This window comes from Oxyura jamaicensis, chromosome 3, assembly GCF_011077185.1.
Source record: "Oxyura jamaicensis isolate SHBP4307 breed ruddy duck chromosome 3, BPBGC_Ojam_1.0, whole genome shotgun sequence".
Lineage (NCBI taxonomy): Eukaryota > Metazoa > Chordata > Aves > Anseriformes > Anatidae > Oxyura > Oxyura jamaicensis.
This window is the reverse complement of record NC_048895.1, coordinates 59884401-59909948: the sequence shown is the minus strand read 5'-3', so window position 1 is coordinate 59909948 and position 25548 is coordinate 59884401. Positions and strand designations below refer to the sequence as shown.

The window sequence follows — 25548 nt, the reverse complement described above, 5'->3', positions numbered from 1 at the left end:
CTTTGGTTATCTGGTGTAGTTTATTAATGTTACAACAGCTGCTAAAAATTATTTCTACAATACTAAGCAAATTAGTGACAATAATGAGGAAGAACAGAAATGTATGGTACTGAAGAAAAAAGACAGCTGCTTACTGTACATGTACTGGAGGTTTACTTGGTAATTTTCAAGGTGGAATATGATGCCTAAAAATGTATTAGCTTCTCTTCCATATTTTTTTTTTTTCCAGTCTTGAATCCACTTTTGTTTGTGATTTGTAATGTCGTCATCTCTAAGTACATCTTTTTAATTGGAATAGCTTCTGTGAATGGTACAGAAAATACTAACATTGTACAATTAGCTGATGACTTTACCTTGGACTATTTTCCTAGACCAAATAATCTATGTTCAGATTCATAGATAGTACCTGTTGAAAAGACAGATACTTACAGCTGAGTATCTCTGATCTAACACTAGTAAGAATAGAATAGGAGGGCAGCTTTTGTTTTTGTTTTATTTTTGTTTTGTTTGTTTATTATTTTTATTTGAATACTGTTTTAACTTGGTCTCCATCTATCTCCATCTTCCAGAATGCCTAAAGGACTCTGCTAGCTGCTAATGGGTAGGCAGGTGCTGAGCTAAGATCGTGTTCATATTACCTGCTCATGTTACCGTGATTGTCCTCCCTCCAACCTGTCTACTCACTCCATCCACCTGTTGCTGTTTGGCATTAATTTAGCCCCCCTCCCCCCATCCTACAAAGGCATATTCACATGCTTACCTTCTTTATTCTAAATTGTTTTGCTGGATAATGAGCCTAACCATCATGTTCTTATTTAGACTTATGCTTAAATCTTCGTAGTTTTGCCCCAATCTTTGACAACTCTAGCTCAACAAATGCCCTTTGCTAAAGGACTTAATACAACATAGCCTCAATTAACCATTTCTGTTACCCTCAGAGCTGTTGAAATGAGAAGGTGGTACCAATGCATGTCCATGTGAATATAGGCAGGAGCATATCATTTCCTGCGATTAGTGCAGTTAGTCACTGCCTGTTGCATTCCCAAATCCTAGTACATATACTCAACATAGAAATTTTCCTGCCTTTCAGGGTTGTGAAGGAGAGCAGTTAACAACTGTCATCCTTTCTGGTAAAAATAATCACCTTTCAGAGCAGGATTTTTTTATTTATATTTATATTTATTTATTTATTTATTTTCTGTCAAACATGCTGGAGTTCAACTGAAGCTGGACAAGCCAAGAGTCTGGAGTGGTCCTTTCCTGCAGCCATAGTCAAGCCTCCTATTTCCTGAGCCTGACCACAGATAAATTACCCAATGGCCAGTTACAAGATAATTTATTTCAAGTTGATATTTTAGACCACGTACAGCCTGAGCTCAAGTCAGGATGTGGAAGTGAGTTGCTTTAATTGAAAAGTTAGATGATCTTTTTTTGATCTCTGAATAACACTTAGTTACACCTTCCTGTCTTTCTGGTTCTCTATCACATACAACACTATCTGCTTAAAATCACTTTCTCTCCTGAGAGATGAAGAGGGATCCAGAACACAGAAGTGACTTGAGTCCTTCTTAATAAATGGACTAAAAATTGTAATGAAAAACTGTGGTTCATCACTAGTTTTTCTACTTTCCATGAGCACATCTACATGAATCAGTACTTTTTCTGATTCTGTATGGCGTGTATGTACTGGGCTGGTCACAAAACTTGTGTTGTGCTGCCAGACACAGATAATATACCTATCCCCTGCCTTTACGTCTGGCTGTATTTGCCATAGCTATAGGGCCCAAAAGCCTGGGATAAGACGAACAGTGAAGCAAAAGTGTATCTGACCAGGACAAAAAGTGATAGTGGTGAATGAGTGACTACACCCGAGACAGCTTGTAACTACCACGTAGAATTGAGTAATTCAAGTCAACCTAGGAATGTCCTTTTTATCATTAATGAACAAAGTTGTTGTGTGGCTGATTCCATATATTATGCTTTCAGTGGACCCAAACTATTCAATGCCTTTCTATCAGAGAGTGATTTGAGTCAGGTATTCGTTTATTCTTAAATTGGCTAGACATTGACGAAGACTTTGATGCTAGAAATGTAATTAGTACAAAGTTCACAGTATTGTGAACACACTAGGTCTTTTTCTCCCATAAACTACATTCCCAGAACTTTCTGAATATAGTTAAAATCCACAATCCTCGTCTTTAAAGCCCCTTTACCTCAGAGATGAAGAATGCGGCTGATGTATATTCACCTCTAAAATAGAATAGAGGGTGAAGCTGGTGGTGGTGTAGATGGACCTTCCTCAAGGCTCACCAAAGTTCAGGGAGTGGACCTCTCAGCAGTGCTAAGAAACTGAAGATTGTTGACCAAGACTAAGCACATTTTGGGAGTTCATTACCTTTAACCTTAGCACATAACCATATGTATGTTAAAATACAAGACAAAACAAAGACACAAAACAAACAAACAAACAAAAAAGAGCACATGCTTGGAAGGACTTCTCTATTACAAGAGGAAATTTTACATATATGTATTTCATCATCTGTGGTGAGGATGAATATTTAATGGATGTGTGACCATGTTTGCTACACCCATGAAAGGCACTTGGACAGCAGTGCTCCTAGGTAGAAGTACAAGGCCATTTGTTTATTATTATTATTTATTTATTTTCTCTAAATGAGGGATGGAAAAGCAACGCAAATTTTCTTTGATATTAGTGGGGGAAAGGTGTAATTTTCCGATGAGGCAAAAGTCTCAGGAGAGAAGTTGGCTGTTGTTACTTGGAAGTTCAGCGTGTAGACTGTTGAGTGAGCTAAAAGAAAGCTGGATCCCAAAGAAGCATCAGCATCTTCAGATCAGTGAGGTCCCTTGTGGTAGAGGTACTTGTCTTGTGGTAGAGAAATCAGCATTAGCACTGGACACTGTATCACTGTTGATACAAGATGGCTTCCACATGAAAAGAAAACAGTATGTTTTATTATGCTTTATGGCACAGTACTATGTGCCTTTAACAAAATAACTTGAAGTATTTGCATGATGTATTTGCAACATGGCCAAGTTAATACAGCCATAGGAACATTAACTTTTGAACTTCCTGACTTCCATTGCTTTAAATTTCAGCTTCAAAGTTTACTTTTTTTTTATTTTTTTTTTATTTTCTTTGCATTTTTTGGCCCTGGTTAGTTTTGAAAAGCAGGAGGAAAGAAAATAATTCAGTTTTTTTGAGGGGGCACTGAATTTTATGCATATAACAGGAGATTACTTGTTATTCCTTTGAATATCAAATGATAACTCCAAAGCATTTTCTGTATGTTTGCTTACGATATATCTGTGGAGCTGGGGAATCATAAGACTAAATCTAGACAGCACTGAGTAGCATGGCTCTTTTCCTGTATCTCACTGTGTTTCTCTGCTGAAAAAAGAGATCAATGATATCTAGGATTGACATTTAAAAAAGAATACACTTAAAACTAATTAAAAATGGTATGATTATAGCAAGTCTGAGGGAGATCATGGGACCATAACTGAAGTAAAACAGGAAGTGTTTTTCAGTATCTTCTAGCTGATTTCCAGTTTGTAGATAGTGGGGAGGCACCAAAGTCGTACTTGCAGATTCAGCTGCACTGACGCATACTGCTGATTTGACAAGACAACAGCAGACCACAGACTTAACATCATTTTTTAAAAAAACAAAGGGTCAAAAAAAAAAAAAAAAAAGAGAGAGAGAAAGTGAGGGAGTGAGAGAGAGGGAAAAATAAGTGGAGTGGGGAGTAAGAGTTTTCCAGTGGTAGTACTTTAGAAATTTTTCCTGAACCTGACTTGGACGATAAATGAGTTTCTCCCTCTTCCAGACTGGTGGAGCTTCCTTGCCTTTGCAACTGTTGAATGGGGAGCTAGCTCCTTTCTTTCTTTCTGGGAAAGAAGCCAGCCCGATGGCCCATCCTCCCAACAGGGCAGGGGAAAGTGTTCTGTAAGCTCTGAGCTATTAGGTAACTGATGCTGAAACAAAAAGTGCTATTGTGGTATGGCATTTGCCCTGCCTGCTCCACCAGTTAAGGAAAAGCATATTTCCTCCTTTCATCTAATGAAAACAAACAAAAAGAAAAAAAAGAATGATTTTTTTTTCCCCACAGTGTATAAATAAAGGCATTTCATTGCAAGAAGATAGTATTTTACAGAGTCCCATGACTTGAATTACGACTAGATCATCACACTCTTTGATATTTTTGAAAGTGTACTTGTGCCAAAGACAAATTAAAATGTGTTTTAAAATGTTTTCAGGTATATGTATAAAAGAGGGAAAAAAAAAAAAAAAAAAAAAAAAAAACTTGAAAGAAACTTAGAACTCTGAACTGAGTGAACCCATTAATCAGTTTACAAAAACAAACATGTATGAAACCCTTCCACTGGTAAGAAAGTACCAGGGAAGGAAAGTTTTGACCCTAAAGATAGCCTGTGAATGAGAAAATTGAGGAGGTAAGGTTGTCTCAGATTTTATCAGTTTATGCCATGAATACATCTTAATGAGACCTCCTTCTGTAAAACTTTGCAAATACAAACCCAGTTTTATATTAGGTAAATCCTTCTGATTTAATTAGCACCAGGGTTTCTGTCAGCCATAAGACCGTGAAATATTTCTGAAAGAAACAGTCATTATGGTCAGTAAGTATGAAAAATACACTTACCTGGATTGATTGAATCCCTTGTTACTTCATTTCCTATGAACTGTGCACACCAGCAAAGGACTCTAGTGTGGCAATACACATCATTCCAGCCTGGTGCAAGAAGATCTATGGGAAATACAGCACAGCTTTGCAGCCTCTTGCCCTGTCTGTAGGCTGGTTCCTGTCAAATTTTAATTCTCATTATCATCTTCAGTGGTCTGTTCAGGAGATTTGAAATATTGATGATTACGGTGATAACTGGTGATTATAAGTTATTACAGAGAGTCATCTCAAAAAGTGGAAGTATTTAACACATTAGTACGTGCTTTGTCAGTGTTAGTGCCTTCTTCAAATCAGTAGAGACAATGACTAGTTCAGAGAAGCTGAGGCTATGAAGCACAAAATTTTACCAGGAGCCAACCCTCTTCATTACTTTAGTCAGTGTTGCATTGCAGTGTTACAGTGAGGATTTAATTGAAAACTTGAACCAACAAACAAAAAACAGAACTTTAATACTTAACTAAATTTAATCTAGTGAATTTCTTCAAATTTGTCCTTGAAGTTAAGTTGATTCTTATAGCAAGTTTTCCTTAATTTTTCAATTGAAATTAGAGCTGTTATATTTTTAGATCCACTGAGATACAATAAATCTACCTCAGGATGTGATTCAGATCAAATACAATGATGTACAGCTCTTCACTTTGGAAAAAAAAAAAAAAAAGAAATGAAAAAAAATCAATTTACTATTGTGTAGATCTGTCACTCAGCAGTAGCACCAGTGTTTAAGTTTCTAAGTCAGAAACCTAGTTAACACCTGATGGTAAGTAACTAAAGCATTATTGATTTTAAGTATATATTATATATACTTATATATATATAATAATATATATAATTAATAATATGTAATATATATTATAATACATACAATTAATAATATATATATAAAGTATAATTATTTATACTTTCATATAAATTTATATTATAAAATTTTATTGTTATTCATATTAAGTAACTAAAACTCTGATGAGACCTAGAAGTGTAGCATAACTGATTTACTGTGAAAAAATCAGTTGGGAATTTGGGATTATTTAGAATTATTTTCATATTATATTTCTCTAAATGACTTCATTTCTGTTTCTCTCTGCAGAACCTTCACTGAGATTTTCTCTTCATATATATGCATAGCTATAGTATTATTTAAATTTGGCCATCGAAAGCCTGCTTAATTTTCAATAACATTTGTATCTTTTCTTAAAATCAGTTTGAAAGCATATGCATGTATAGAATGCCTACAACTTGTTACTATACCTTAGCACTGTATCTTTAAGCCAGTCCTTGCCTTGTTTTTGCAGGCCAATAAATTATTAATTTATTTGTTTTATTGTAGTACCAAAGGGTGTCGTGGTAGCGAAGGAAATCCTTGTTATACTAGGCATTGCACAGACAGCCTATTTTCTAAAGATTTTTTCAAGACAGTTATAAAGCTGTATATAAGTAGTGTTGAAGTCTGCACATGAAAAATATCTGAACTATAAGCTACAGTTCTTTACTCTTTACTTGCACAGACATCCTGAGCTAAACTCTTTTCCTTTATGTCCATCAGAACATTCCCCTGAATTCCCCATCCTCCCCTGCTCATTCCATAGAGTTGGACCTCTCCCTTGCTGGTCAGTAGGAGCTGGTGAGCTTTCACACAACAGTAGCTTACTGTAGGGAAGCATCTAGACAGTAGAAGTGCACTTGGTGTACCCACGCTCCAGACCAATCAGAGGTAGCATCACCACAAACTGAACGAGCATGTAGACATGCTTTGAGATGTCTTTGCATCTGCAAAGAGTGTTTTTCCCTCTTCACTCTTGTCTCCTTGATATCACATCTTCCACAGCTCCACCATGCAGAGCTACTTCATTCAGACCAAATGCATTGCAGGCTCCCCATTAAATGATCATCAGTCTGGGAGGGGTGCTCAAGGCTATATTTTATGTCATAGGTGAGGGAACTCAGCAGATTCATTGCCAGAGTAATTTACTGCTGATGTTGCAAGATTTTTCAGCTGTGCTTACTGTAAGTGCTAGAAGGGATTTCTCACCTGTGTTGCATTATGAGTTTAATACTATGTGTGTGCGAGAACACCTCGCAAAGCAGGACTAGTTCATGCTTTAACATCCAGTGTAATGAGGTCAAATAAAATCATTTTAAAAGGATGTTAACGTTGCAAAGGAAAACATCAGAAGCAAGGAAATGCCAGAATTAATATGGCCTGTGGAAATCCAGTCTCTTATGCATTATGGTGCAGCTCTTATTACATGACACACTAGGCTTTCCAGGGCATGTCTACTTTTTTCAGTGAATGCTTAGTTAGATTTTCTTTTTATGTTCCTCAGTCTATATTTGTTAAACATGAAGCACCTAAATTCCAGAATGACTATAAAATCATTCTTTGTCCTGTAGATATTTCTTATATACATTAACCAAAGTTCTTCAGTGTTTAATAAATGCGTCTCATTTTCATGCTGCCCTCACTGTATCAGACACTTAAAACAGTGTTTATGTTTGAAATCTGAAGAACCAAGGCAGAAATTAAGGTAGAAATTGTATAAAATATTGACTAAAATTGTCACCAATTTGAGGCAAATTAGACCATCATTTTTCTGGTTAAACATAACATTTGTGCACCATCTTGTAAGTTCAAAGTATAGTTTCCCAGCTTGGATCATTAATTAGATGTGCAGTGTAGATGGTGTACCAGAAATAGCCTGCTATTCTGTGTAGACTGGTAAATGAAGCCTCTACTAGTTACTTTCATTGATATTTGACGATTGCACAAGCTTGTCATTATGTTTTTAACTCCCAAATCTTATTAGAGGAGAGCAAGTTGTGCTGTTCTGTTCTGTCCCAACAAGCCGCAGTACTCCTCCACTATCCACAACCATTCCTATATTAGCCGCTTTCTTTCAGCTGGCTTCTGACCTCCTCTGATTTTGCTACCTGCAGATCCCTTTTGTCTTTTGCACCATGGTTTCTGTCCCCTCTCCCTGTTAAGACTTTTCTCCTGTTCTTCCTCCCCATATTTGAGGCTACAGGATTTTTCTATTTGTTGACATTGCCAGGTATCTTCATGGAGGGACATTGAACTGACCAAGTAAAGAAGGATAGTCCCCTTCCTGATGCCACAGGTGCTCCTGGCAGTCAAGAGAAGTAATTAATAATTCTTGTCTCCAGCCTCTTTGAACATCAAGAGCATTCAATACAGATTGGGTCTTCAAAAATTCAGGAGCCAGATTACAAGAGGACTCCACTAATGGTGTGAAAACAGAGTTTTTAGAAGCTTATAAACCTAAACAAATTTGGACACCCTTTCATACAGATGATGATTCCTGGCTACCAGTACACCTTGTACTCACCCACTTCCAGTTCTGGGATTCTGCCTCAGAATTTATGGGTACTAAAGCCACGCAACAGCATAGTTACATGACTTAAAATATGAACTCAACAGCATGTTTTCTTAAAAAATTGGATTTAAGAATTTTTAGCGGTAACATTTCAAGCATTTTGTAGTAGGCAGACAGGGTAGGAGATTGCAACACTATTTGGTAAAATTCAAAAACAACTGAAACTGATATCTTACCACTCTAGTGAATGATTCTCAACAAGCATATAACTGAAATGGTGAGAAAACCTGTGTAAACAGAGGGGGGGGAAATGAAAACAGAGTAAGAGTAAAGAAAAAGGTTCTTTTTATAACATTTAACACATGCAAATGTAAATAAATGTGGTGTTAGTGAAAGTTAATTATTTTGAAAACAGTCAGCAAAGCAGATTAAGAGGAAAAACAGTGCAGCTGAAGACAAAGAAAATGATATTTAGTCTTTGATCATAAGTTTTCACAGTGATTTTCTGTTCACCTTCAAGGGTGGCATAATTTTATGAATAACAAAATATGTTTTCCTACTTGAGTAGCCCTAAAGAAAAATGGTGTTCATTCCATACAGCCACTTGAAAGAAAATCACATGCCTGATCCTCCTTTAAGAAATAACATTTTTATTTATTAAGTCTTTTCTCTCAAAGAGAGACCCTAAAGATGCATAATGAAGTTTCCATTCAGTCTCAAAGGAAAAGTATATACAGTGTGCTCATACTGCATGCTTCTCAGATAATGATCACAGACAAACTGCATACATACCAAGCTGAAAACTTGAAATATTCTTATTTTGTAAGTATTTTGTTTTCATTGCAATATTCTTGAATATTTAGTACACTTTTGTTTTGTTTTGTTTTTGTTTTTGTTTCTCCCTAGAGTTTGTTCCACCTCACAAGAGGTGAGTCTTTTTGATACAATTGGACCATAGCTTTTCTACCTTTTAAGATATAACTATGTGTATATATATATATAATATATATATATAATATATATATATATTTTTTTTCATATGTTCACCATGCAGGTAGTGCCTATGTTCACCATGCAGGTAGCGCATAATCTTTCAGTCATCTCAATTTATTTGTTTAATGTTGGTCAAAACAAGGTGTGTGAGCAGGGGTAGGACAACTTGTCCGTGAGTACACAACATTTGCATAACTTGGAGAAGTCATTCTCTTCCCTGCCCAGGAACATCAGGGCTCTTAATGTGTTGTCTATGTTGAAAGCGCTCAAATAACTTTAGTGTATGTTTGAATTATCTTTGGGCTTCCATGGTAATTGCCCACCAAAGGACCTGCCATCACTTTGCAAAATCAGGGTGTTAGGGTGTGCTGGGTGACTGTCAGGCTCTGCAAGCACTGGCTGAAGTGCGTGGTTGAACTCGCCTGACCTGGGGATTGATATCTGAGCCCTGGTGCCAATATGACAGAGAGTGTTATTGGTGGGAACTGACAAACGTAAATGCTTGTAAACTTAATAGCAAAGAGATGGCAAAAACAGCCCAGAAGTAATAGAGACAAGGAAAAAGCTTTACTAAGGTTTTTACTGCATACATTAATTAGATGCATTTACATATTAATTTTCTAATGAAACATTATTTTTCTGGTCAAGTCCCTCCATAATTTCCTGTTGAGAAAGTCATTACTTTAATAGTAATGTAGTGAACAACAACAACAAAAAATGTAGCAGTATTGTTTGTGCCTAAATATTTATGGAATAGACTTACACAAGCTTTCATTGTTCTTCAGGCTGAGTCTCTGCACCATCACGTCTACACAATATGCTGAAACTACAAAGTCCATGGAGTAGCATAGTATGAACAGTGAAGAAAAATTCCATGAGGCTGAAAATTAGCAGTGCTGAAACTGATAATAGGATAGGCTGAAAATGTTTTTGTAGCAAAAATCAAGCAAGACAAAATATTTAGAAGATTCTTTATGTTTTCTGCTTTTTTAGTGTTTTGGATGTCACTGTATAGTAAATACAGCTTTAAGTTAAGTTCTTTTCTTGGAGAAAACTTTCATTATTGCTACTGAAAACTGATTTCTATGAATAACCAAATATGTAACTGTTGTTTGCTGAATACCTAGAACTCAAATGAAGAACAGTAATGACCATCCTTAGCTCCATGCTTGTACTTAGACATCTTTGAGTGATATTGCATGGCATTCACCCAAGGTTTTCAGAGAAAATACTTAACATTAACCTAATCCTTTTTCTTTTGGTGTTGGTGAATATTTGTAGTTTTGACTTCAACAGAATTGAGTCAGAGTCACAATCTTTTTTTTAAAATAAATAAATAAATAAATAAATAAAATAAATGCTTTTAAAGTAGCAAGAAGTTGTAGGAAAACCTATTCATGAAAGGTAATCTCAAAAATTGTCATTGAGCATGTGCTAGTTGTAATGGGAAAGTTCTTTATATTGTGCAAGCCACATGAAGTGAATCTGAGTAATTATGAGTATTTCTAGATGGATTTAAAATGGAATTTTGAAACCTCCTGTACAACCCTGGATTCTGCATTAACACACAAGTGATCAAAATGCTTGTTTCTCTACTGAAGGTATGAAAAGTTTAGGTTACCAGAAGGTACTGTTAAATTTTTGCAGGAAATCCTGAAGATCCCAAAAAGATAGCTGGTCTGTAAGGGAACAGTTTTATATTTTTATTGAAAAGTAATGGATTTTTTTCACTCTTAGTTGGCTAACAGCAATGTATTGCAAAGATTAATATGGAAGTCAAACTACCATTTATGTGATTATATATTGCAAATATGTGTGCAAATGTTGTATGTGGTGTTTTAAGTTCATTGATGCATTAGGAAAATATATTTAACATACAGTTAGCAGATTCACAAAATGAAAATTGGTGTATGAATTATTTAGCTAGCACTGCACTTTGCCCCAGAATCTAGTGTTTATTATTGTGAGCTTTAGCAGGAAACAGAAGCAGTATCAATTGGGAAAACATTTCTTTACTGAGATGAGAACAGTATGGCTTTCTGGTTTCCAAGTGGGGAACCTGGTTCTTTGCTTTCTTTGTTCCCAGTTAGGCTACTCCCAAGCTATTTTAGCTGAACATTTTACATACTAATGGAGCCTAGGGAAGTGCAGTTGGCAGCCGTTCATGGGATAATAATGAAACACACTGTTTAGTACTGCATACTGCTGCTGTAAAATGTGGGAAGTATTTTATAGAGATCATGGTGAGCAGAGCTGCGTCCACTTTAAGCGATGTAAGTGCGTGAACAGTGAGTGAGGAAGTTGTGTTTCAAGTGAGAGTAACTGTGGAAATCCTTTGCTTTTGCAGGTAAAGAAAACGTGTACAGAATCAGATGTGTCAGAGCCTCCGAACACCAGGTATGGTAAAGAAAGGCAAGTGCTGACTGCCTGCAGCTCAGTGGTGCAGCGTGATTTGGAGCTGAGCTGCAGATACATAGCACTGTGTGTGAGAGACCTGCTTTGCAAAGAGGGAAAGACTGGGTTATTTTTTTTTTTCACTTCCAAAAGGCATGGCACTGTGTTTATAAGTTAGGAAGAGGCCATGTATTGGTTAAAATTAAACTTTTCAAACACTGTCTTTGCTAATGTCATGTACATGGGGAATAGGAGATGCATTCAATTTCTATGTTTTGCACATGGAGGTACAAGTATGTATAGTTCTGAGCAGGTGAAGTAGCAATTGTTTTAGGTTTGTGTGTTTCTGTTAATTAGTAAACTGTTGAGCCACAGTGGGTGATTTTCTTAAGATTTGGTGGTTTGCGGTGTTTTTTGCCTATCTTTGCCTTGCTTCTGTTTAGAATAGTGATTTAGTTTTCACAAAAATTGACATCATGCTAACATTGTGGTTAAAACTCAGAAAAGCTAAGTAATTCAAGGTTTGCCCAATCCCATCCTCAGCTTTGTGTCACTGTTGCAGCAGCATCCTGTGGGAGCTGGGGGCCACGTGTAATGTCAAAGTCCAATGTAGTATCTGTGGCTTGAGTTATGCAGTGCATTGTCTGAGTTTCTTTGATTAGCTTATTGATATATCAGAAACAGTCGAAATTAACGTTCCTGGCCCGTGTGTTTGTAAGGCTGTGTATCCAGCCTGCAGCAAACATTTTTTTGTCGGATCTCGATCCGCGGTGCGACTTGGGTCTTCCAGGGGAATCTCTGACAGCCTTTGACTGCAGCAGCGCTAGGGGGCACCGCACAGCACATAACACTTGAAAGCCTGGAGCAAGGTAATTCTTCTCTAAACAAGTCTTAAGTGAAAACATTGCACATAAAATGAAACATCAGCATAAAAATGAATGCTGGAGACTTACAGCCTTAAAGAATAGCTCCTGGCTTGGGACCTAAGGCCAATATCATTCATTTATTTAGCTAGCTTTATAGCGTGTTGGTTTTGGATTTGAAACTATTACAATAAATGCAGATGGAAAGTGTTTTTACAGTAGGGAAGTAATTAAACTGGGTGTGGGAACTTTGTCAGGAGAATTCTTGGAGTGACATGTGTGTATCAGCAGATTCTTTGTCTTGTTTGGCCTTGGCTCGTCTTTTAGAAAGAAACATTCAAACTGCAGATGTAACTAGTAAACTCCCTTCAGAAAAAATAATAATAATGATAAAAAATACTAACCTATGAAGCACATCAAAAAATGCTTTCCAGAAGTATCCAGTTATATAGACAATAAAAATCAACTGTCACCAGTTGTCTTTTTGTTTTGTTTTGTTTTGTTTTATATATATATACACAGGTAATTGTGGTTAAGAACTGAAGTCATGGTGGGTAGGCACCCACCACATTATAAACGCAAAAACATGCATAGATCTTCAGTATCTCTGTCACAAATTGCAACTCACAAATTACTTGCTTTTAGAAATTCTAAGTCTCTTGAGGGTTATTTTGCAAAATCCCTATGAGCTGTTTGTAAATATCTTTCTCAGATTGTTTACACATTAAACCTATCACAGTGGTATTGTGTCTATAGCAATACTAATACATTCTTTCTGCACAATTTTGTAATAAAAATCAAATTCATCCTGCATGTCTAAATAGCTGTCTAGTTGTGCAAAATGGTTACATCTTCCTGGAGCCAGAAAGGTTGTGACTTGCTGACTATCATACCATAGGTCTGACAAGACAGGAGTGACATGCATGGGTGACAACTCCATCACTCTGGCCATGTATCAAATTCACTAGTGAGATTAGGAAAAGTTCAGAGCCTATATACACACATTGCTTTTAATTGTCTTATATACTGGGTATAAATGGGACTGATCCCCCAAATATGCTGAACAGTTCCTACATTTTATTTAATATTATATAAGAAAAACTGAAAAATAGCACAATGCATGAAAGTTAACTTGTTTGCAGTTGTTATAGCTCCATTTTTACATAGATAATCAGAGGAAGTATTTTTAATACTAATAATGGAGTGTTTTGTTGCCCTAAAACTTGTAAGCTACAATTACAGTCTCATACTTCAAGATATTCCTATGGAAATGAGTTAAATGCTAGAATATATGTGAAGTCTGGTAATATGGTTCCCATTCTCTGGGTCCCATTCTCCATTTCACTGTCAGCTACAACATGCTCCACATTGTAAGATTTAAAATATATTCATTCTTTTCTCTGTTCCTTCATCCTAAAAGTCTCTTTCAACCCCCATGAATGAGAAATAGGCTTTTACATTTTTCATTGTTCTCATTTGGATACCTACTCCTGGTTTTGTTTTTGTTTTGCAAGGATATAGTGCTATAGGATATAGCACATACACGTCCAGAGACAGTTACTGTTGTTAATGCATTAACAAGCAAATAGATGGTATTGAATAACAGTGAGAACTAATACAGTTTTCACATTATATCCATGAGACCAAGGCTTGGTTCCCCTGTAACTTGGGACACTGCTGTGAATACAGTTCTCATGATGCTTGCTGTACCAGAGCCATGCTAACACAGAGTGCACTACCTAAAAGGGTTTCCATGGGCATCAGTGTCTTTAACCAAAGTAAAAAGGAAAACAATGTGTATCTCCTGCACCTTATTCTGGACAGATAGATCATCAAAAATATTTCATTTGTAGCAATTTTGGCTGTGTGAAACAATACATGAATTTTTACTTACACTAATTTGTTCAACAGGACCTTCACATTCTTAGCACAGGTTTGATGGCTGATTGGAATTAAATAATCTTTAAGGTCCCTTCCAACCCAAACTATTCTATGATTCTATGATGCCTTGCATTTATCTGTATTTAGCAGGTCTAATAACTTCTCAACCCAAATACAAGCAGAACAGGTCATCTGATGGGTTCTGTGACAGAAACTGTTGTGCCTTTCCCAGGGTCTTTTGAGCACACCCAACCATTTGCATACCAGTTTGTAGGAGAGTGAGGCCAGCGGTACCTTTCAATTTATTTGCACCTCAGCAGATGAACAATAAATATTTATTATTACATGGTGAAGAGGACCTTTATGATTGAACTGCCAAGCAAGAAAAGCCAGCAACAGCTATGGAAATTGTCATTGATGTTTCAGCAGTTATAACAGAAAAAAATAAATAATATTGGTTGTGCAATAAAAAGGGAGTGAGCTCAGACTCTAAAGTTTTCAGATATGTTTTTTTTTTAGCCAAATGCGCTCCTTCATTTAATTCTCATCTATCTTAAAAGTTTTCATTAGAAGGTAGGGATTTGTTGTTTATGAGACAAACGTAGCTTATTTAGGCTAGAGGCTAATTGAAACACTTTTCAGAGTCAGGAGCAGTGTAGCACCACTGTATCTCACACTGAATAACCTGTAGATCATGGTGACATGATAAATGGGCTTCATCTGAGGAAATGAGATATTGACATGACAGTTTAATTTAGAGTCCCAAGGTCACATTCATCTCATGGTGAAGTAGATGTGTAGAAGACGCTTCTGAGATTCTATTTATTTGAACCACTTCTCTCTATTGACAATGTATATCTGTATATCTTTTCCTGAGTATCCATGCAGACTCCATCAGCTTGCTGCACTGCTGATTTAGCATAAGAAGACCAGCTAGATACACCAATGAAAGCATTTATTTTGATTGTTCGTATTCTGCTGTTCTGCAAAACCATTCAGTTCCATAAGGGAATCCATGCAAAAATAAAATTATACTGGTTGCTACTATTTCTTGGGTTTGGGGCAAACTATAAGGAGGAACAGATACAGCAACATGAATTTTCTAGGAAAGGGCAGAATAAATAAAGCTAAAATTGAAAGACTGCCACAAGTAATTTTAGGAATTGGAAGAAAAAAAAACAGTCAACAGGAGGTACAGTATGTGATTGTCAGAATATCACATTCATGTCAGTGAGTTCTCTATAGTTATAAACATTTCACCTAAGAGAAACGTTTGGCAGGATCCAGCACAGACTTCTCAGTTAAGACAGTGGCTGGCAAAAAATGTTTCACAATTTTCCAATTTTAAAATAACTACATTGTGGAATAAGATTTCTTATAAAGGCTGCATTCTGGGACACACAGGCATAGCTTGCAGTCAAGAGAATGTTTTACACAAATCTGTTACTTATTAAAGGTTTGGTGCACGTATTTAGTCTGAATGCCATTTCAGCAGTTTGAGTCAATCAAAGTAATACATTTAGCAAGATGACTGAGCAGATACATGTAATTGAATGACATACAACCTTCATGACCATCACATGGCACTTGCAACAAGTATGTTGTCTTGCTGTGTGTGTTGTATGTTTTTCATGTATGTCGTTTGCAGGCAGCACAATTCTTTCTTCCTATTTTTGGAGCAGTCTGTCCAGTGTCTCTCTGTCTGCTGTACTCTGATGTTCTCATGCGTTAACTTTAGAAATTTGGTCTTCTGATTACCCGGAGCCTACTGAAGCTGGTCACTGTCTGCCCGTTGGTTTTCATTGGCTCTGGACCAAGCCCCCAAAGAGTTCTAAATATATATATGATATGTTTACAGAAATTGCAATAATCTATTTAGAGTACAAACACATGGTGACTGATGACATCACAGAGAAGTATTGGAATGGTTTATATTAACAGATCCCTGTGGTTTTAACAATATAAAATCAACGTATTTTTTATATTTTTCCTTTGTTATAAATTCCTGTGTCTTTTTTGTTGTTGTTGTAGTTGTTGTTGTTGCTAAAATCAAGCATAACATATTTTCTATTATGCTACAAATAATTTATTTGTGTGATGCCAAGCTGGATCATGTCAGTATCAAGACTTCCACTAACCTGAATCAGTTGTGGGTCAGACTTTGAAACAAGCAAAAGCAACAAGAAAAAACAAGAGGTTTTGAACAGTTATTGGAAACTTATATAACCTTTAAAAAAATGACTAGGATAAACAAGATTGTAAAAGAGGAGTTAGTAGAAGTAATAATTTGGAAAATTTTTAGTTAGTCTTACGTACAATCACATAGTATTTTTGTCTAACACCACATATTATGAAGGTAAGTGCTTTCTAGTATGCATTTGTTACTAGAATGCAAGAACCAATCACTGCTAATAATTTCAAACCTGTACTAAAATCTGAAAGAAAAATAGTACATCTGGAAATTAAAAAGTTCTCCAAGAAAGAAAGAAATATATTTTAACAGCTCTGAGTTTATTTTTTTTATGTTGGTTGGACTGTGTCTTATTAATGAGATAGAGTAAATAATACAAAATACTGATCAACTACATGCTAGAATGCACTAATGCAAACTAGAAGTATTTATTTATTTGCTGTTCCTTTAAAAAAGTGCTGTCATTCCTGCTCTCTAAGGTGTATTTTGAAAATAGTTAAAATCCCTTTGAATGCTGTTTAACTGTCTATACTTAAGGTGTTCCAAGAAATAGTTGCTATTTTCTATATTTATGCACTGGATATGTCTTTGTAAGACCTTGTGTCTTACATATCTTAAGTACATGTCCTAAACATAAGACTGTTAAGCTATTCCACTTGGTAAAAATATTGCATATTTCTTGGAGTGGGGATCTCATCCAAGGTATCCATCCTATAACCAGCAGACATAAATCAAGTCCCCTTTGCTATCCCATATTGATCTGTGTGAAAATTTTCTGCCATCTTGAGTAGTTAGTAGTTTACAGACTACTACTATATATGAATGATAGTGGTGACTCCCAGGATATTGCTATGTTCACATCTCTGTTTTAAAGTCCTCTCACAGTTCTCTCTTCTACATGCCCTATAAGAGGCAACAAGTTTCCATGTGTGAATGTTTCTGGTTAATTGTGAGGAGGTCTAGAACCACCCCATGTAATTGTATAATTAATAGTTTTGATATAATTGCACCTTCCAAAGTGCTTTGTGATTTCTGAGTCAGCTCCAGGAGCACCAGCAGACCCCAGTCATGAAACCCCTTCACACATGCTGAGCTACTGTTAGGTGCCTTCTGCCATCCCAGACGGGGGGACTGTGAGTGCCCTTCAACTGAAATGCATTCTGGTGTTCTGTGTGATGGCTGGGAAAAGTTTGCAGAAATGAAGTTCTAAAGCTGTGTCAATTAGTAAGTATTAATGGCAGTTAAGTATGAAGAAAACCCCCAACAACTAAACACGAAAAACAACAACTGAAGAAATGAAAAGAATGGAACAAAAATTACCAAAATTTCATATATAAGAAGTAGACACAAAAAACTCACTCATAACTTTTGACTGGGGATGGGAGCCTATAAGCAGTACCTATAAGCATATAAAAAAATGTAATATGAATTTTATGATCAGAGTTTTTCAAGCACATTGAAATATTCAATATATTCCCTTAGTCATCATTGTAGAACAATGTGGTAGCAGCACAGGTACAGCAGTGCGCAGGGAAGTTCTCCCAGTGCTATCTTCTCTCCCTTTTATACACGGGTGCTGTTGCACAATGTAACTTGGTCAACTACAGCAGCTAATTCCATGAGAGAGAAATTGTAATACATGTTTTACTGCCTTTACTACTGAATAAACAGGTGACACAATGTGATGTACATGGAGACGGCAGGAGTTAAAATTTCAGTCCATTTGCAAGGCTGTTGTCACTCTCCATCATCAACTTTCTGTAGCTGGAGGTGCAGGTGCACAGAGGCAGCAGGACTGAAGCAATCCCAGTGACTTAGTGTGCACCTGGTTGTTACTCATCTATTTTGGACTGAGTAGGTACCAATGTGGGTGGTGGGATAGTGTCCTCCCCACCTGCAAATGACACAATGTGCTTCTCTTAAATCATGGTGTGGATACTGGCAGCCCAACATACAGCCTGAGCTGTCACCAGTTGCATAGACTGGTGGTATTTAAGTTCACTTTTCTGCCTGTTCTTCATGTTGCATTATTAGCTTGGGCAGCATGCGTTAGGCATTCTTGTCTGCCAGCCATTCCAAGGTGACAGTCTGGCAGTCTCTGGTGGGCTGAAATTAGTTTCTGTGTAAAGTGAGTATTTTGCTGCTCTGCAAAACGAGGTGCTTTGTGCCCCAAGGTGAGGTCCAAGGGTTTGGCCTCTAAAAGTAAGCATTCATTACAGTTCCCTTTCCCTCTCTGTTATCCCTCCACCCCTGTCCGTAGTGACCAGTTTAGACTGAATTTGTTGATCTGCAAAGTCACGTAGTACTTTTTTATACAAAGTCTACTTGAATTTCAGAGAGTTGGAAAACAAGTACATACATTTCTGAGTTAAATAATGTATTAATCAGAACTGAATATTTTTGAGCCTTCAGGAGTGTCTTGGGATAGGGGAAATACTGGTTTTGAGTGAAAAAAATATAAGCTGAGATTATACCTGGAAGTGTGTTTACTTAAACCAATAGTTTTACAGATTTTTTTTCCTAAAATTGAACTGGATTTCAAGACATAAAATGATGGTGTTGGTTCTTCAAGTTCAGCACATTTAATCACAATGAGAAGGAGCTCTCTTTCTTTCTTTCTCCCCAGTCTATTTTTGCTGTCAAATCACATTACAGCAGCACACAGGAGAACTAATTCAAATTCTGTTCCAGGTTCTTTGACCTCTTAGATAATCCAAATATATTTCACCAATGGTGAGCCTGAATAATAAAGGTATTTGGTTCCACCTACTTTACACTTCAAATCCAGTTGAATAAGTCCCTAGAAGAATGCAATATTAAAAAATTGTCCAGTTAGATCCAAATTCCCTATTCAGAGATTGTTACATCTTGCTGTTTAAATGAATCACTTTTTTTTTTTTTCTCAAATATTTTTAGGTGTAATTCATTGGCTAGATATTTCACAACATGTTCAGATACATTTTAAATATCTGTCAATCTATGTGTTCTGTAAGTACTTAACTAACACCATGTAGTTAGTATGTTGTGCTAGTATTTAGCACACCAAAAAACACCTCTTCACCATCGTCATTAGGATAAAAAAAAAAAAAAAAAAAAAAAGTAAGAAATGAGTAGAATGACCTGCAAAAAAATCATATATAAAAACCACATGGAAATAAAGTAAATACAAGTTTGCTTTCTGTTTTCTAATATCTGCATGTTACACATATGACTTGTATGCACGTTCAAAATGTTTTCTTTTTAATATTTCAGACTTGATCTCATCCATTTATTTTAAGGTAGCCTAATTCCTGTGCTTCAGTTCTCTTTACACAGAGGTTAGGCTGAGCATCAGTTGTTGTCCCCCTCTGGGAGCAGAAGTCAGAGGATCCAGATGACGAGGGAAAAAAACTCCTCCATAAGCAGCATCTGGCTCTTTGGCAGATTTGTCAAGCACTTCTGCTAATGGGTTTGGATTTGCCCAGGGGTCTTTTATGTGGTTACATTGCAGATGGTCTGTCTGTTCTATCTTCTCCTTTTGAATGCTTTTATTAAAAAAAAAAAAAAAAAAAAGAGAAAAAAAAAAACTTTCATCTGATCCTTAGAATTTACACACTTCTTTCCAACTGATAAGGTTCTTTATGAGTCTCATAAGATGCCTGTGCATACTCCTTTGTTAGAAATCTCAAAGCTTTCCACATATCCAAAAGTGTGTCTTGAGTTTTGCTGGCAATTCTGGAGTTAGTTCTCCAGTTTAGCTGCCAAGTGATATAATTTACTGTGATATGAGTCTGTATTTTTGTCAAATTTCTATGGGATTTACTTTATATCATTTGTAGAGCAGAGGTAACTTTACCTGCCCTTAAAGCATGAAATATTCTTGCCTTCTACTAGCCTTCCACCTTTAGAAACCTAAGTTCAAATCTGGATCTGGTTATAAGTGAAAATGAGTATGATGGTCTCAATCTAATTCATAGGGGATTCTTGTCTGCTATTTAAGAGAGGTCCAGGACTCCAGCAGCAATTCTTTGGGAAGGTATGTTGGCAGATCTATGGAAAAAAAAAAAAAAAAAAAAAAAAAAAGGCACATAAATGCCCATAAATGCCCAAATAAATAAAGCAATACCATGGATTGGCTTTTTAGCAGAATTATTTATTGTGTGACCCAAGCAAAGAAGAGGGCAGAAAGGGAATGCATCTTCTCTCTTGAATTTCATTTTCTTTCTATTTAAATTTACAACTGTATCTCTATGACTTTAATGTTTAAGATTTTGTATTTATTTTACTTGCTTTTCATTGTAGAAGTAATTGGCAGGTGACTAGACATAAGACCACCTTTTATTCTTATGTTATTTCAAGGTTTTAACTTATTTTCCTTCTAATTATATATATTAAATTCAATGGAAAAAAAAAATGTGTTCTCAGATAATGTAGTGCTTTTCAAGTCTTTCTCAAAATAGCACTAGAGAAGCATACTCATTCCCTTTAGGGTTTCATTATTATACTATGTTTCACAACATTAATATTTTAAAATTTACTGAGAAACAAAACATATAAAACGCAATCATGTTGTTATTAATGTCTCCTATTTGCATGCCCTGTATTGCTAATCCAGTCCTTAACCGCTGGGTAATCTGTGCTAACATTACAGTCTTTGCCCCAGGAAGTCTGCAGTATAGATATGCATGACCTTAAAAACCAACAACACCACAGAGTTTGTTTCATCCTACCCTGTTTTTCCCTCAAACTTTGACAGAAGTGGTTATATTATGATTTTTAATGGCAGGATGGTATGTCAGAAGTCATACTGAGGTCAAACCATTTGGTGTAAACTGGGCTTTTATCAGACAGAGGCAAACCGGAATACCTTTTACAGTTTCCATCAGACATGCTGATTTTTGGTTCTGCGGGAGGGAGGAAAGGCAGGTGAGGGTAAGGGCGGGGCATGGGATATGGAGTAGCTGGACCCACTGCTGTGTCCTTGCCTCTGCCCTCGGTCTGCCCTCGGTCTGCAAAGGTATCCTTTACTGCAGCTCACTTGTCAGAATTCAGTCTGAGCTGAGACTGAAGGGTTCCCATTTTGCATCTGTACCTGCCCCTTCTTACAGCTTCAGGGGATAATTCAGAAGGGATTATGCCCTAGAGTCCTCAGCTACATGTATTTATTGACTCTTAGAAAAATCACCCACTTCTACACACGCCTACCTATGCAACCTGCTCTAGGGAACCTGCTTTGGCAGGGGGGTTGGACCCGATGACCTCTGGAGGCCCCTTCCAATCCCTACAATTCTGTGATTGTGTAATTCTACCGAAATTTTAAAAAGTACATAAAAACTGTGTATGTTCTTTAGATCTTAAATTATAAAATTATAAAATGACTTAGGGAAATCAAATAGTGAAGCAAAATTAAATGTAATCATTCAATATCATTTGTAAAGGGCAACCAGTGTGAGTATATTTATCAGGACATCATCTATCAGGACAAAATGAAAAGAGATGCATACAATGCATTCAATATACCTCGTTATCCAGAATAGTTATCCGTAGCAACACCTTATTATTTAATAGCAATGATTAAATGGTGAAGCAGTTAAAGCATCAGGCAGTCAGAAAGTTGCATATATTTATTTCATATTCTAAACATAGAACATTATTGTGACTACAATTAGAGAAGAGAAATAATTGCTTTTGACACAAACTGTTTTAGAGCCAAACATAATGTGCTCCACATGAAGTAAGCTACAGAATTTTTGTCTTGGAAGCCAAGGTTCAGATCAGGTTTAACTTTTAATGGGAACTTCACTGTTAAAAGTGAGACATTATAATGTTTCCCATGCTAAGCTTGCTGCCAGTAGCTAGCTTGCCAGTATTTTATCTTTACCAAAAAAATAAGAGAGAAGATTCAGAATGTTTGCATTAAAATGTAAAGCTTGAATTCAGTGTGAAAGTGACATGTTTTTGACAACTCTTAGTCAATGATCATAACTCATTCTTTCTGGAGATGGATGGAGCTCTTGCAGGCCCTTGTACTGGTGGCTAATGAAATTATGTTGAGATTAGGTACAATACTGCACACCTGAAAGACCTTCTTTCCCTTGGGCAATCCCTGACAAAGAACCACGTGTTTCAATCACTAGTTTGAAATGTAACAGACATTTCAATTCAGGGAGTCAAAGACACAACTCACCCTCTGCTGTCTTGTTATGAAAATGTGAGTTAATGTTTATATCATGCAGTCCAGGCTCCACTGAAGGCAACAGCAAAATTCCCAGAAATTTAAACAGGCCTCTCATCCATGATTTCCCAATTTTAGGCTTGCTTAAATATTTTTGTACATGACTAAAGTTGGCACTATTGTTACGTTGCAATTAATAATGTAGATACATACCAAGAACTGATATCTGGACCCAGATGGCCGTCTCACTGTTCCAGTTAAAGTCTTACTGTTATGCAATGAAGGATGGTGCTATGTGTTTCCCTAAGATGTTTTGAAATTATATGCAGTGAGCTGGATGACTTCAAAGGCCATTTCTAACAAAAGACAGATTTGCAACGGGCTAGTAGTTGGCAGAGCTAATCGTCAGTTGTCTAAGTATGCTTTACTCTGTACATGTAAGAAATGTCTTTGTTGCTCAAATTAGACTTAAAAGCACCAAAGAAAGACTCGGTGAGATCCTCCAGTTGTCCAGGTGGTTGCCTGTTCCTCTGGGTCAGGTCACTTGCTGGAGATGCAGGAAAAGCCGAAGTTCCCCTGACCAGTTATGCTACAGAAATTGTGGTGCGGGAGAGAAGGCCGCAGGCTTGCTGGTTGTGTGTTAGCCATCTCCACAGAAGTGATTGTTATTTGTTTATGACACAGATCATCATGTTGTAAGAACCACAGGGTTTGTAAGTGCTGATCACATCTGGAAGTGATCAGAAGTGCAAAAGGGAGCTGCTGGGTGAACTACTCTTTGAAAATGTGTCCCTGTGATCCAAAGACCGGTACTTAGACCTTACGTATCTGTAAACTGGAAGTCTGTATTTCATGTAAGTTCAATATTTGACAGCTCCCCGTGGAACTGCAGTGTCATTATCACTTTTGATTTATTTAAATGCTCACATAATGACTTCAAAACCTACTTTAGTCACCCACTTTTTTTTTTTTTTTTTTTTTTTTTTTTTTTTTTAATGCAGTAGGTTAAACATGGGTTTAACCTCAAGGCGTACCTTCCTGTATTTTCTGTTCACACTGGGAATAGAAGTCCATAACCCAGACCATGGACTGTATGGTAAAGCTCATGGCAGGGTGTTAAACATGTCCAGGCATGAGCCAAGGCTGAGGCAAGGGAGCATTTGTGCCATGAAATTGTTAGGGCTGTATGTACCATTGGGCCCAGAGTGGGATGGGTTTTATGCAGACCAAGAAAGTTTATCTCCCTACCCTTCTCTCAGCTACTCCTTCTCGGGTAGCCATAAGCCAGAGAACAGCCTCTGGTTCACTCTGACTACTGGTTGAGGTGTTCTCTGCCTGGCTCCTGGAGTTAGATTTTCTCCTACCATCTACCTTTTTCAAGGAGAAAATAGGAAATATCTGTTCAGATGCCACATTACCACTTGACAGATACTTCCTTCAGAGCCTGGAGCAAATACCCTGAAATAAAAATGTATCGTAACAAACCTGTGCCCATCACAGCCCACAAAAGAAATCTCAAAGTCTTGGATCCAGCTGTCCAGAAGGTATCAGTCAACGTAGCTTTTCTTTTTTGTGTGTGTGAGCATCCATTTATTGCATCAGAATATTAGAGTTTCCCATATAAAGCTATCATCTGCTTTCATCAAATCAAACAAATGTCAGACTGCAGGCTGGGGAGGTGGAGTGGAGGGGAGCCACACAGGGAAATGGTTTCCTATTATCTGACTTTTTAATGACAGTCTCCCTGTTTTTGTTAGTGTAGACCTGTGTTGTATTACTGAAGAACCCTCATGAGCACGGAGAGGATGAGCTGGAAGTTTATGCTGAAATAAATAATTTAGCAAGCTTTTTTTTTGTGTGTGTGTGTGTGTGTGTGTGTGTGTGCGCGTGCGCACGCGCAGAGTTGTCTTGATTTTTATGTATTTATTTTAATACTTTTTGGCATTGACCAAATGGACACTGTGCCCAATAGGAGAAACCAGAAGCATTTCCTAGAAATTATTGTATGCTTTATCCACAAGTGGAAATTAATTTTACATTTTCTATTAATTGTGTCAAGAAAATGTTTTTGATCCCCAGCAAAGTCAGAGGGGAGTGAAAAAATAATTTTATGTGGATTTCTGGCCAACTCAATTGCACCAGAATAGACAGTTTTCTGTGGTTTGCTGGAAACTACATTAAATGACATTAATATGAAGTAAAATGTCTCAGTCAATCAAGAACCAGGGAGACCATAGTGTTTCTGACTCTCAAGCAAATAATAGTTTTCAGCAATTATGTTGCACAAAAATCTGAGCCTTCTAAACTTATTAGCGTGTTTATACATCACCAGAATAAATCTAACCTTTTCACCTTCAGTTTAATCCTCAAACAGAAGAAGAAAGTGACAGTTTTTCTTCTCCAGCAAAAGAAAACTTGAATGTGTAAGCAGTTGGTTTTCATATTGTTTAGCATTTTTTTTCTCTAGACCCACTGAGAATATATCCATATGCTCCTTTTGGTAAAACAGTATCTTCTTAGTACTATGGCAAAAGCCATATCCTAGATTAACAAAAGCTATGGCCTTTGGTGTTTGAAAACATGTTGAGAAAAGAAGGTCGCATGGATGTAATGAAGACAAAAAATACCTGACACCTGGCTGTAAGGAAGCACAGAGAATCTCAGAATGGCTCAGAGCCAAAAATGGACGGTAAGAGCAGAATTGTAACTAGGGAATTGGGCAGGGGGGCTTGGGAAGAAGTAGAAGTGCTGTTTAAAGAAAAATCCTTTTTCTCCTGTTGTAAACGTTGTACAGAGGCACACTGCAATGTTGGCCTTTGTCAGTGAACCTGTTTGCTCACAGTTTCATCTGAGCCCTCTTCACCAAGTGCAGACTAAGCACTGATATTGACTGCCTGGCAGACATATCCTGTAAAGTAATACAGTCTACATGAGTTTCTTTTTTCTTTTCTTTTCTTTTCTTTTCTTTTCTTTTTTCTTTTCTTTTCTTTTCTTTTCTTTTCTTTTCTTTTCTTTTCTT

General features: G+C 36.8%; 1 protein-coding gene across 18 annotated transcripts in view; it reads left to right on the top strand.

Annotated features, from left to right (window-relative positions):
- EYA4 (EYA transcriptional coactivator and phosphatase 4) overlaps positions 1-25548 on the top strand; it is a 155250-nt gene that overhangs the window by 73004 nt on the left and 56698 nt on the right. For 17 of the 18 annotated variants that reach the window (XM_035321468.1, XM_035321469.1, XM_035321465.1 and 14 more), the window contains one exon: positions 11394-11443. In XM_035321468.1, coding sequence (XP_035177359.1) covers positions 11394-11443 — 50 coding nt within the window. Of the gene's footprint in view, positions 1-11327; positions 11339-11393; positions 11444-25548 lie in introns of those variants that run through there. The other variant, XM_035321466.1, reaches the window with a different exon arrangement.